Here is a 14,184-nt window from a genome sequence, read left to right as displayed (position 1 = left end):
GGTGCAGGGAGAGACTGGACAAAAATCGTACACCTATGGATGAGGACAGTGGGAAGGTAAGGGCAGAGGGTGGGGTGGGAACCAGGTGGAGGGGAGCTATTGGGGGAAAAATGAGGAACAACTGTAATAATCTGAACAATAAAGATTTAATTTTTTTAAAAAAGTGGTAAGTGGGTCGGAATGGGCTCCTCCAATGAGGAAGATCCAAGGCCAAGCCCCCCGACGCCCCTCATGTCACCCCCCCTACCTTCCCCCATCCCACCCAGCTCTGTGAGGTCACAGTGCCAATAGCTCAGAGCAGATTCCGCATGACTCCTTCCAGAGAATGATAGGAGGCTGAGGTAGCAGCCAGTTCCTCCTCGCCAACTCCCAGAGAGCCTCCCTCCATTCCCCGTCCTAGAGAAGGAAACCAATGCCACGGACCTCAAGGAGCCCCAGGGACCTGGGGGACCCCCTCGACGATGTGGCCCACCTCTGCAGGGATCCCAGGCCCAGGAGGTGAGGACAGCAGCCCTTTATCACTTACGAAACGGTGCCCCTCTGCCCTCTCCTTGGAGGTGAACAGGCGTTACCGCCTGCACGTTACAGGTGCAGCAACTGAGGTCAGAGGTTTGCCAGGGACTTTCCTAATGTCTCCCGGCCAGGGAGGGCTAGAGAGTCATCCTTTCGGTCTGTGTTTATTGAGCTACTACTGTGTGCCAGGTCCTGAGTGGGTTGCTGGGAGCACAGTGTTGGATTTGGGGTCAGCAGACCCAGGTCTGTCCCTGATTCACAGGCCAGTGGTCTTGGGCAAACTTCTCTGCAACTTGGTTTCTCAGCCTGGAACATGGGGACCATGTTTCTTGTGAATTGTAAAATGCCACTGTGAATTTTGTCAGCCCCAGGGCGGTCCAACGAGGCCGGAACCCCTGCAGGATGACAGAGGAGTCCTCGCAAAACATGAGTAAGCAGGGAAGGGCGAGGGGAGCCCTGGGATGTTCGTGGGCAGCAAGGGGCTGAGGCTCTGAGATGTCAGATGGGCAACCCAGGGTGACCTGGAAGGGGCAGGGCAGGGGGCAGGGATGCTCATACCAAACTCTGGGCGCTCCCAGGTGTCTGCAGGCACCGTGTCCCACAAGCCAGCAGTGACATGACCGCCCTGTGTTCTCTGCAGATGATCCCTTCCTGTTTCCGCTCCGTCTCAACGGCCCATCCCCAGGCCTGATTCAGTTCATAATGGGGTGTATATGTAAGTATATACCGAAGAGCTGCCTCAGGCCAGGCTGACCTTGGGGTGGGGGAGGGGTGCGAAGCCTGGGCTGGGTTGCAGGGGGAGCGGGGGGCGTGGACCACAGGTTGAGCTCTGGGCGTCTTCCCATCAGAGGTGTCAGGGGTGTCGTTCTAGCCAGGATCTCTCCGGTGGCTGGACAGAGGGAGTGGGAGGGAGCCTTGCAGCTCGGAGGAGGAGCTAACTGCCAGCCCTCGCCTCCTCCGACACAGGCCTGGCCACTGGGCCAGGAGAACACTGGTGAAGTCATGGGAATGGTGTGATGCAACTGGCCCTCACTTCAGACCTCCTAAAGATTGGTATTCCACTTCTGTATTCATCCACTCACCCTTCCACTTATTCACTCACGAAGTCATGTATCCAGCCATCTGTCCACCTATCCTTTTGTTATTATATCCGTGCATTTCATTAGTCCTCCATCCATTCATTCACCGAGCTATCCACACCTTTGTTAATACTCACAACCATCCAGTCATCAACCCACCCATCCTTCTACCCTTCCTCTTTCCCCATCCACTCACCCATCTTTCTATTCCTCTATCTTCCAAACCCCCTTTTCCATCCATTTGTGTATCCTCCCGCCTACTCATCATCCTGACTTCCTACTTTTTGACTAGCTCCACGCTGGGCAGTGCTGGCACCCAGGATGAGCCAGACAAGGACCCTGTCCTTGAGAAGCTCCCAGTGTCTAGGAATGGGCATTCACGCATCCTAGGGCTCCTGTGTCACATTAAGTATTAACTGCCAGATGTGAGCAGCAATCACCTACAGGACTGAGACTCACTCCAAGCTAGCACTTACCCATAAGCAGAGCAGGGTTGCCCTGTGCTCAACTAGCAAGTTGAGGGGGTCTCCAAGCTCCAGTCCCCACCCCGCCACACACACACTCACCAGGACAGTCAGCAAGTCGTTGGAGAATAAGAACAAGGGTGCAACTACTCACTGGTCTTCTGTCTCCTCTGCAGCATGGATCACCTGCCTGGCCTGCGTCCTAAGGAGTCAGGTCCACCAGGTTCTATTCAACAACTTCAGGTGAGCAGGGGCAGGTGAGGGAAGGCGGAAAGGAGCTGGAACCATGCAGCTGGTAGCCATGGCAGCCTCCTCACTGGTTTGAACCTGCCCCTTGATCTCCAGACCAGACAAGCTATCCCAAACCTGGCTTTTCTCAGATACCCTCACCCCAGAACATACTGTGGCTCCCCAGTGACCCATCACCTCAGCCTGCAGCCCTTTGAAATCCTGCCCCCACCCTTTCTTTGTGAACTGCCCTCATTCTGCTTCCTGCTGTGGACTCATTGGGCCAGCAAGGCTAGGGTTCCCACTTCCTGGACCCACTCTTTCTATTCCCACCTCCACAACTTTGTACACTCTGTTCCTCCTGCCTGGAATGTCCATGCCGTCCTTTCCCCTTCCCCTTCCTGCCCCTAAGACTCCTCTGAATTCCTGAAGAGCTTTCACTTCACTCATCCACTTGAAGTCTACATGCTAAATGTTTCCTTAGTGCCTACTCTGGGCTCAGCCTTGGCCCTCACCACTCATAAGCTTCCAGCTGAGTGGGAAGGAAGACACCAAAAAACAGTGTGAGTGTGGGGAGTGAGAGTCTGGAGGTTGTAGCAGGAGGGGACATTTGAGCTGAATCCTGACGGGTGCATTCACCAGGAGAGAAGACGGGAGGGAACAAAGAGTATGTAGATGGAGAAAGGGTGTGATGAGGACGCAACAACCACAGTGAATTGGCCTCTGAAGGCCCCAAGTGCTGGGATAAGAGCTTTCTTTCCTGTCCTGCTATGGAGCCAAGGAGCATGCCAACCTCCTGGAGAGGGTGTCGCTGCCCAGAGAAAGGCCTGCCCCTCAGGGTGGGGAAGAGCTGAAGGCCAGGCAGGGACTGGCCAGCCTGTGCACAGCCCTGCCTCGCCTTGACCACTGCTTCTCTGTCTTCCAGATGCAAACTGCTCTTCCAGAAGCTCGTGGAAAGGACAGGTGTCCTGGTCCTCTTTCTTTTTGGTGCGTCCCCGGGGCCCTGACCCATCCCAGGTCGGGGAATCCCTGGCTCTCGCCCATTCTGTAGAGGGAAAGACGGGGGGTTCTGGCACTGCCCAGGCAACACAGCCCCTCAATGAGCCCCAGTTTCCCATCTGTCTGATGAGTGTGTTGCTGGGAGGATTAAATGTAATAATGACCAAGAAAATTTTTTGAAAGTTTTGAAAACTGTAAAGCTTTTTCCAAACCATGCTACGATAATTATTACTCCCTCTCTCTGGATTTCTATGACTTCCTTCCAGATGCCACCCACATCACAGCTCTGCTTCCTCAAGCAAAGGAATCTCCTTCCTCCCCTCAAATGTATGGGGACAGGGGTGCGTTTCTTAGACATTCCTAGAACACTTAACCCAACAAATAAGGGTTTTGAAAAGATATGTTTTATTGATTTTGAGAGAGAAAGGAAGGAAAAGGGAGAAAGGAGAGAGAGATAAAAAAAAAAAAAAAAAAAAAAAAAAAAAAAACATTGATTGACTGCCTCCTGCACACCCGCTACTGGGGGGTTGAGCCCACAACCCAGGCATGTGCCCTGACTGGGAATGGAACCATGACTTCCTGATTTATAGGTTGACGCTCAACCACTGAGCCACGCCAGCTGACTTTAAGGATTTTATTAATGGCTTAAACAGTAGGATTTCAGGCAATACAGATATCATAAAATGACTACCTCCTTTTCTTCTCTTTACCAATTATCCCCAGTAGGATTGGGACAGGGGAGGGGGAGGAGACATGGATTATGTGATTTATGTGAGACACTTTGCATATATGAAATCATTCAGTAATAAAGTAGATATCACTATTATCCCATCTTACAGATGAGGAAACTGAGGTGTAGAACGGTAACATAACTTCTCCCAATGTTGCACAATGTTAGCAAGGGGCAAAATTGGGATTTGAAGCTAGAAGCCTTAACTCCAGACCCTACGCTCTTAACCTTTCATCTTAAATAGCTCCTCTTCATTCCTCTGGCTCTACAGGATTCTGGGTGTTTATGATGCATTTGCCATCCAAAGTGGAAGTCTGGCAGGTGAGTGTGTGCTCTCTTCAGGCACACTGCTGACCGACCTTCCCCAGTCAATGTCACCTCTATAAGCTTCTCTCGCTGTCGCCACACCTGGATCCTAATCAATTCCTGACTCATCCCAGCTCCAAGTCTCTGCCTTTGCCATGCCACTCACCTGGAACCCATCTCTCCCACCACAATGTGACTTTCAAAGACCAGATGCAATATTCTCTCTTCCAGAACGCCTCTCCTGTCACTCACTCCCAGAGATAACCCATGTCTTCTTTATCAAGGCTCCCACATAAAATGGGATGATGAGGACAGGGAACAACCTTTCTCTCTCTACTCAATGCAGTTTGTTCTGCTCAAATAAGATGAGATCATTTGCTATGTGGTTCCTGGAGAAGAAGGAGGAGGAAATCAATGACAAGAGCTCCCAGTCTGAGGACAGCAAAGAGGCTCAGAAGGCCTAGAGAGAAAGAATATTTGATGGGCCTTGTCCCTCCCTCTTTCTTCTTCTCTTATGAACTCTTTCATCACCTCCAAGATCCAGCTAATATGTCACTTCCTTCAGGAACACCCAGGCAGAGGTGGTCACATTCTCCTCTCTCCTCCCACAGTTTTCTGTAATCACTAATACAGTTTTCTGTAATCATTACTATTTCCCCAACTGTTCCGGCAGCCCTTGAAGGCTATTCATTCCCGCAATATCTACCTCAGGACCAGGCCCCAGGTTGCCACTATCAATGTTGGATGATAGGATGGCCACACGGGAGTATGAATGGAGAGAGAATGGGAGGATGAACGTGATGGATGCAGGGGTTGAGGGAAGTGTTTGGAGGGTGAATGGATGAATGGAAAGTGGATGGATGAAAAAGTGAATAGGTAGGGAGGCAGATGGAATATATGGGTGGGTTGGTGGATGGATGGATGGTTGAATGGAAGGACAGATAGTTGGAATGGTGAATGGATGGATAGATGGGATAAATGGACTGATGAAAGGGTAAATGGATAAGGTAAGGTAGATGGATGGAAGTGCAGAGGGATGGGAAAGGTTGGATAAATGGAGTAGATGGGTGGAAGAGGGTAAATGGATGGATGGTAAGTGGAAGGGAGGATAGATGAGTGTGAATGTGGATGAATGGATGGATGGATGGATGGACGGATGGATGGATAGATTGATAAAAAGGAAGGTAAATTGGATTTTGGATAGATGGTAGGTGGTTGGATGTACGAAAGACTAAACAAGAAGGTAGATGACTGAACAGATTTATGGTTGTGGGAAAATGGATGGATGAAGCTCTATTGGGCCCAAATTAGACCAACTCAAAGAGATCCCTTGCTTCTTCAACACCCCACCAGGATGACAGCATAAATACTCCACTGCAGAGCTTGAGGTAAGAAGTTCTATTAACACCTAAAAACCAGAGCTATAGCTAGGACCTGGGATGTACTGACTAACAATGTGGGCTCTGAAGTCAGACCAACCAGAGTTTAAATCCCTGCTCCAGTACTCTCTACCCAGCTAAACTTATACAATACACTTTATCTCTCTGGGTCTTTGATTCCTCATTTATTAGATGAGGCAAAACACCCACCTTGCTCTGGGTAATTATGGGCGTTAAAGAAGATATAAACTGTCTTAAATAATTCCTGGCCTCTAATTAGTGTTCAGCAAAAGACAGCTGAAAAGAATTTTAACCAACAAGATACTACCTGGTGGCATTATCCTTAATTGCAGGCAAAATACTCCAGAATATTTGGAAGGAATGAGGTAGGTTAAAGAATATTCCAAGCAGGAGGAAGAGCATGAGTAGTGTTTTAGAGATATGATGGGGATAGGCCCAGGAGAGTAGAAAAATGTGAAGCTAGTCCTTAGTGGGCTGACTGGCAAAGGTAGAAGCCGAGGGTGACAATAGTTCCACAGATCAGTTAGTCCATGTTCTCACTCTCCCTTGTAAGGATGTACCAGGAGAAGGTGCGACATCACACAGGGGAAATCCAGGTTCTCCGAGGTACCATAAATCAGCTCATGGCCAAGCTCCAGGAGATGGAAGCCATGTCAGATGAGGTGAGGTGCTGGCCATTCTGCCCCCAAACACCTAACTTCTCTGTTTGATGCCCTGTTTCCTATACCCCAAGTTTTGATGAAGCACATTCCCCAATAACTTCCTGAAAAAGAGTGAAATAAGAGGTACAATTTATTTTTTAAATATATTTTTATTTATTTCAGAGAGGAAGGGCGAGGAAGAGAGAAATAGAAACATCAATGATGAGAGGGAATCATTGATTAGCTGCCTCCTGCACATTGGACCAAGCCCATAACCCAGGCATTGTGCCCTTGACCAGAATCAAACCTGGGACCCTTTGGTCCGCAGACCGACACTCTATCCACTGAGCCAAATCAACCAGGGCACAATTTATAATTTATGAACCTGAATGTTTGAAAATATCTTATTCCTACCCTTATACTTGATTGTAATTTGGGCGGGTATAGAATTATAGATAGAAAGTGCTTTCCTCTGAGAATTTTGAAGGAAGCCCAGTATTGTGTTCTAGTTTATACTATTGCTGTTGAGAAGCCTCACTTTTATTATTGGTCCTTTAAGTGTGGTCTCACAAACTCCATGAGAATTTGTAAGATATTCTTTTTTCCCTCAGTGTTCTATATTTAACCCACTTGGGGGATGCTGAGTTTATCAGATCTATGGATTAATATTTTTCAATAGTTTGGGGAAATTCTTAGCTATTATCTCTTAAAATAATGCTTCTTCCTTATTATCTGTGTCCTCTCCTGGGACTCCAGTTATACCTATGCTAGACCTTTAGGATGTATTCCACATAACTGTTAGGCTATTACTTGATTGGTTTTTTTATTCTTTTTTTTCTAGTTGCTTGCTTAAGTTTTCATATTTTCTATTCACATTTCTTTAAGCTAATTAATAATCTTATATTCTTTTATATTCAGTCTACTGTTAAATCTTTCCATTAAGTTCTTAATTTCATATATTACATTGTTTAGTTCTACAACATACATTTGATTCTTTTTCATAGATTTTTAATTCTATGGTGAAACGTCAATATTTCACTTATGTTGTCAATCTTTTCCTTTATTTTACTTAACATACTGGTCATAGTTATATTAAAATCCTTGTCTGCTAAAGCCAATCTCTGGATCATCTGTGGCCTCTTTCTAATGTCTGTTTTTTCTTTGCTTCTTCATGTCTAGTAATTTTTTTAGTGTTTCTGGCCATTGTACACAAAAGAGCCATAGATACTCCAGATAATTATAACTCTTGCCAATGAGAGTTCCCCCTTTCCTTTGTAAGGATAATGAAGTGCACTGACCACATCTATGTAGACATGCATTGAGCTGGCTCAGATCTGGATTGCAAATTTTAGAAAATTGAGTCAGAGGTTTTCAGCTTAACCATTTAGCCTGCTGCCCATGCAGCTTCAAAAATTTGATAAATATCCTTATGTTTGAGGCCTCTGAAGTCTCTAATTTTGTCTCCTAGCCCTGCACAAATGCAAAGTTTCCACCCAGTGGCAGCCTTCTCTGCAAAGGGCAAGCTTGGATTCTGTCTTTAATTGTGTCTATACTCGGTTTAGTGCCCTCCAGATGAAGTGCAGCTATAGCTATTCCTTTTAAGGCAGTAGTCCTCAAAGTGTGATCCCCACAGCAGTATCAGCATTAACTGGGAAAATGTTAGACATTCAGATTAATGGGCCCCACCCAGACTTATTAAATCATACATGTTGTTTTAGGATGGGCACCAACCTCTCTGAACCTCAGTTTCCACATCAACAAAATAGAGTCATAATCACTGCCCTGTAAACACCCTAGCTATTATTATAGTAACTACTACTGCATAACAAACCACCCCAAAGCTTAGTGGTGCAAACCAAACATTTTACCAGTTAACTGCCACGCGTCCAAAACGGAAACCATCCCGACACGGCACATTATTTTGAATTTAATTTTAAAAATCAATTTGCAATGAGCATTATAAAAATAAACATATTACTCACAATTCAGGTGTCCTTGAATATTTTAAGTTGAAAATTCTCACGAGAAATGACTTTTTAAAGCGTTATAGACGCCTATGCTCAGAGATGCTGTGGGTCAGGAATTCAGGAAGGACAAAGCCAGGATGGCTTCTCAGTGTTCCATGATGGCTGGGGCCTCAGTGGGGAAGACTTGATGGCTAGGGGTGACTGGAGACCTGGGCCTGGAATTAACCGGGAGTGTTACCACTCGTGTCAGAGGCTGAGGCTGGCTGTCGATTGGAACTCGAGGCTGTTGATTAAAGCTCCCAAAGGTGGCCCCTCCCTGTGGTCTGGGCTTCTCCACAACATGACGGCTGGTGTCTCCAGAGAACCAGGCAGTGCTGAGTCACCTTAGGACTTAGTTCAGAAGTCACACAGCATCCCTTCTGCCAGAATCACAGTCCCACTCAGACTGATGGGGGGAGAAATGGAGAAATTAAGTCCCAACGCAATGGGAAGAGTGTCAAAGTCACAAAAGAAGAGCATGACATGGGAGACCTGGTTGTAGCCATTTTTGGAGAGTACAATCTGCTTGGCTCAATGGATAGAGCATCGGCCTGTGGACTCAAGGGGCCCAGGCATGTACCCTGGTTGCAGGCACGTGCAGGAGGCAGCTGATTGATCTCTCTCATCGATGTTTCTGACTCTCTATCCCTCTCCCTTCTTCTCTGTAAAAAAATCAATAAAATATATTTTAAAAAATAAAAGAATAAAATATATATATATATAAGTAAAATATATATTTTTTAAAGTCTAATCAAAATAATAGCCAGCATATACTGAGCTATCAGTGGAGTGCAGTGGCTAAAAAGCTGGAACTCTGGAACCAAACTGCCTGGCTCTGCCTCTCATGAGCTGTGTCACCTTTTGTGCCTCGGTGTTCTCGTCTTTAAAATGGGGATGATAATAGTACATACCCCAGTACAGATGAGAAAATTGAGACTGAGCTGGGCAGTAACCAGCCCAACACCCCACAGCAGTAAAAGTCTGTCTAACTCCAGGGCCCCTGCCCTTAACTTCACTGAGACTCCATTCCCACGTGTGACACCCTGTCACAGTGAGGATCAAAGCGCTGAGTAAACCCAGTGGGTGGGGTAGGGGTGGCTCTGGGCCGCCTGGGCTCCCTCACAATATACTAGTAGCGACTGGGGACCAGCCATGGCTTCCATAGGCAGGGAGGGGAGAATTGCCTGTCCCTGGTGTGAACACACCTGTGGACCATGATCTGTAAGAACACACCAGGGCACAGCTTATGTTTCCTGCCTCTTCAGCAAAAAATGGCCCAGAAAATAATGAAGATGATACAAGGAGATTACATTGAAAAGCCGGACTTTGCCCTAAAGTCGATAGGTAAGTGATCACCTCCCCCAATGTGCGCACCTCAAGTTCCTCGAAACTCTTCAGAGGGTGGACTTCAGGGCGGGGCTGGTGCACCCGCTGCTGCTGGGAAGTTCGTCTTCAGAGCTAACCCTGCTCCCCAGCTGGTTTTCTTTAATGGAGGCTGACGTGGGCAGGGGGGGGCCCTCCACCACCCCTCCTCCCACTCACTGTCCTCCAGCCTAGGGGTCAGCAGAGCTGCCCTTGCCCCCGGTGGGGAAGACTGACCACATTAAAAACCAACACAGGCCGAATGACGGTTGGGGATTGGAGCTTCGGAAAAATAAAGCAGGTGGCTGGGAGGGAGGGGACCTGGGCAGAGGCGGGAGCGTTTGGGCTGCAACCTGGTGAGGAAGAAAAAGCATTCCAGACCAAGGGAACCGACTTGAACGGTGCCCCTGCAAGGACACAGGATCGAGTGAGGGCATGCAGGAGGAAGTGGGGTGGGGCCGGCAGGGCGATTGCCTCTGCCCGGGAGCCACCAGCTGACCCAGGCACCCTCAGGCCCAAGCAGATGGGGTCAGAGGGCATCAGCTTAACCTCCGAGGGCTGCAGTAATGGGTGTAAGAATTACTGGGTGTAAGAATTGCTCGCGGAATTCTTACATCCACTTCTCTTCTGGGAAATGGGTGCACTAGTAAGAACAGCCATAACAATGACAATGACATAAGTGAGGGCTGACCGGCGCCAGGCACTGCTGGACAAACACTGAGGTATTGATTCATTTCAACCTCACACAGCCCTATGAGGTGGGTGTTATTTATCATTACTTCTATTATGGTTATTATTGTTGTTATTATTATTCCAGAGAGACCCAGTGGCTCGTCCAAAGTGCATTGGGCCCAGAGTCAGTGCCCAATCAGTGAGGCTCCCCACCACCAGGCAGAGGTGGGGGGGCTGCTCATCTGAGACCCTCCACCCCCCACCTTTCATACAGGAGCCTCTATCGACTTTGAACAAACATCAGCCACGTACAATCACGACAAGGCTCGCTCCTACTGGAACTGGATCCGGCTGTGGAACTATGCACAGCCCCCGGACGTGATCCTCGAGGCAGGGGGCATGGCGGGCAAGGGGAGAGTGGCAGGGGTGCGGCCAGGGGTCTGGGGGGGTCTTCATGGAAAGCTGAGGTTGGGGGTGGGAGTAAAGGGGGTGGAGCCTGGGGCAGAGGCAGGGGCAGGGGTTGATGCAGGAGACAGATGGGGCAGGGGCAGGAGGCAGACAAAAGTGGCAATTGGTGGGGTTGGGGGTGAGAAATCAGGGGCAAGGGCAAGAGGCAAGAACAGATAGCAGGGACCACTGGGGGGCTGGGCAGCAGCAGGAGACAGGCACAGGGATAGAGGACAACCTGCTTTAGCTAGAAGGGGCCCCACCAGCCCTCAAGACTGAGGGTCAGGGAACCCTAAAGGGCCTAAACAGGACCCCGTCCTCACTGCTCTGGGCTGAGGGGAAGTCTCATCTTGCTGCCTGCAGTCAGGGGAGCCTCCTGGAGTTGGGGGCGCTCAAGCCAAGCGTTGTAGACAGGCAGGACCTGGCTCACCCAGGAGGGCAGAGGAGGTCTAGGGGAGCTAGGACGTGGCGAGGAGTCAGTCCTCATCCACCCACCCAGCATAACCTCCCTTGCACCTGCCCCTCCAGCCCAACGTGACACCTGGCAACTGCTGGGCCTTCTCAGGTGACCGCGGCCAGGTGACCATCCGACTGGCCCAGAAGGTCTACCTGTCCAACCTCACCCTGCAGCATATCCCCAAGACCATCTCACTGTCGGGCAGCCTGGACACGGCCCCCAAGGATTTTGTCGTCTACGTGAGCAAGCCCTGGCAGGGAGCAGTGTTTACCTAAGGGGATGGCCTCCTGATGGCAGGGTTCCAGGCTAGTGGGCCTGGGTGAGGCTCTGTTAGGGCGGGGCATGGCCCGGGTCAGAGTCAGCTTGCAGCCTTCAAGGCCGGGGGATAAACAGCTACTCTGTATCAACCCAAGCTCTTCACAGGTAGTTTAGTTCTCAGAGACCCATTTCACTGATAAGGAGACTGAGGTCCAGAGAAGGGTCAGGGAAACACCCAGATCCTACAAGTCAATGGCAGAGTAGAAGTGGACTCTCAGCCTCCTGCGTCCCAGGCCAGTGCTCTTTTCTATCCATTATTCTGTACGACAACAGAATGGTCCCCAAAGAGGTAGGGAGCTCCCCATCCTGGGCGGTGTGCAAGTCTCAGCTGGAGAGTGACAGCACTCTCTGCAGGTCCTGCCTGTGCCTGACACTTTCTTCTTGGTTCTGATTCCACAGGGCATGGAAGGCTCCCCCAGGGAGGAGGTGTTCCTGGGGGCATTTCAGTTCCAGCCAGAAAACATCATTCAGACGTTCCAGCTCCAGGTACCTGAAAAAAGCTGCCCTGCTGAGCACCTACTAAGTGCACTGTGTGCCAGGCTTTACCCAGGGGACCCCGCTTCTTCTCCCCACGGCCCCAGGAGGTGCACGATGGTCACTAACCCACTTGACAGAGAAGGAAACGGAGACTCAGAGTGAGGGACCTGCTGCGGGGACAAGAGTAGGCCTCTGAGATCCATGCAGCCCCTGGCAGTTCCCGGTTTCCCTCGTCTGCCCAGGCGCCCTCCCAGGGGCAGCAGATGTTAGCAGGAAGGGCCCATCGGTCAGGAACGCTGGCTTCAAACGTAGCATCTCCATGCTGGGCCGTCCATTATCAGCGCCTGGTCCAGCCATAGGTGGGGAGACTGGAGGGGAGGGAGCTGGAGACAGCAGCAGGACTCGTGAGCAGCTGCCGGAATGGCCCTGAGACTTGGTGGAATATCTAGGCTTGGGAGCTGACACTGGTCCAAACCCTGACCCAACCACAAATTCTGTGTGATCTGGGTCATTCCCTCCCTCCCAGCCTCAGTTTCCCCTTGTATAATTCCCTGGGAGATAGAAACAATCCAGTCTCCTACATCTACTATGTTCCAGGTGCCAATAGGTCGTCCAGCTCCAAGATCTCATTTCAGGCTCACAGCAGCTGTGGGACGCGGATGTTACCACTCGGTTTCACAGGCGGGGAACTAAAGCCCAGAGAGGGATGGGCATTTACTCAGGGTCCCACAGCACCTAGGTGCCAGGCCCCAAAGCTGGGACTCCTTCCTAATCGGTGTGTCTGTCCTTCTGGCCTTAGCATCCTCCACCCCAGCCCCTGAGTATCCACTTGCTGGGTGGTCTGTCCATTCCCCTCTCTGGGCCTCAGTTTCCCCCTCCTATGAAATGGGTCCCCACCACTCCCAAACGCCCTTCTGAACAGGCAGAGTGGGGGCCTAAGGGAGAACTGCCCCACGTCTGTGACTCTCTTTCAGAACCAGCCCACCCGGACTTTTGGGGCCGTCAAGGTGAAGATATCAAGCAACTGGGGGAACCCACGCTTTACCTGCCTCTACCGCGTGCGAGTGCACGGCTCTGTGACCCCACCCAGAGAGCAGCCCAACTGATCCCCCACCCTGAGAGAGATTAAAGTTTATTCTTCATGACCCAGCCCAAGTCTATGTGCCTTTGGCCCCAAAGATTAAGGGCGGGCTAGCATTTGATGTCTGACGCCACAGTTAGCAATGATTGATCACGTACTGGGTGCACAGGCATCCTCACAACAGCCCCACGGGCCCATTTCACAGATGGGACAGTGAAGACTCCCAGGAACAAAGTGATTTGCCAGAGGTCACAGCCAGAAAATGGCAGCATCTGGGTTCAAACTGCCTGACGGCTGTACATAAGTCATCTCCCTTGCTCCAAGTCGAGCTCTGCCCTTGACTCAGGCGTGACCTTGGGCAAGACCCAGCTCTCTCTCTCAGGGCCTCAGTCTCCCCAACAGTACAATGGGGACAGGATTATGGCTGTTATACCAGATAAGGTGGAAGATGGGAAATCTCACCCCTGCCCACCTTGGAGTGTTTCAGCCTCATACAAATTATTTGCTGTGTGGCATTAGGCAGGACACACCATCTCCTGACCTCAGTTTTTCCAGGTATAAAAAAAATTTATTTTTCTCTTTTGTGCATCAAAACATAATATCAACAAGTAAAATGGCAACCCACAGAATGGGAGAAAATATTTGTGAATCATATACCTGATAAAAGATTAATAACCAGATTATATAAAGAATTCCTACATAAGAAACCATCAACAAAACAAGAAAGCCCACTGCATGGGAGAACGTATTTGCCAATGCTATTTCAGATAAGGGTTTAATCTCCAAAATTTACAGAGAACTCATACAACTTAACAAAAGGAAGATAAACAATCCAATCAAAAAATGGGCAACAGACCTAAATAGACACTTTTCAAAAGAGGACATACAGAAGGCCGAGAGACATATGAAAACATGCTCACAGTCACTAATCATCTGAGAGATGCAAATCAAAATGACAATGAGATACCATTTCACCCCTGTCAGAATGGCTATCATCAACAAAT

At 49.5% G+C, this 14,184-nt stretch overlaps 1 protein-coding gene across 1 annotated transcript; it reads left to right on the top strand.

Moving 5' to 3' along the window:
- Positions 1 to 412: 412 nt before the first annotated feature.
- SUN5 (Sad1 and UNC84 domain containing 5) lies at positions 413 to 13,244 on the top strand. Its single transcript, XM_006767893.1, is given in 13 exon segments — positions 413 to 498; positions 885 to 943; positions 1,154 to 1,228; positions 2,233 to 2,299; positions 3,210 to 3,271; positions 4,285 to 4,334; positions 5,673 to 5,707; positions 6,273 to 6,381; positions 9,632 to 9,710; positions 10,675 to 10,790; positions 11,376 to 11,543; positions 12,022 to 12,108; positions 13,074 to 13,244. Coding segments are annotated over 13 exon segments (1,164 nt in total).
- The last annotated feature ends 940 nt before the right edge of the window (positions 13,245 to 14,184 follow it).

The sequence above is a fragment of the Myotis davidii genome, unplaced genomic scaffold (genome assembly GCF_000327345.1).
Source record: "Myotis davidii unplaced genomic scaffold, ASM32734v1 scaffold562, whole genome shotgun sequence".
Classification (NCBI taxonomy): Eukaryota; Metazoa; Chordata; class Mammalia; order Chiroptera; family Vespertilionidae; genus Myotis; species Myotis davidii.
The sequence above is the reverse complement of the archived record's forward strand: the minus strand, read 5'-3'. Positions and strand labels throughout refer to the sequence as shown.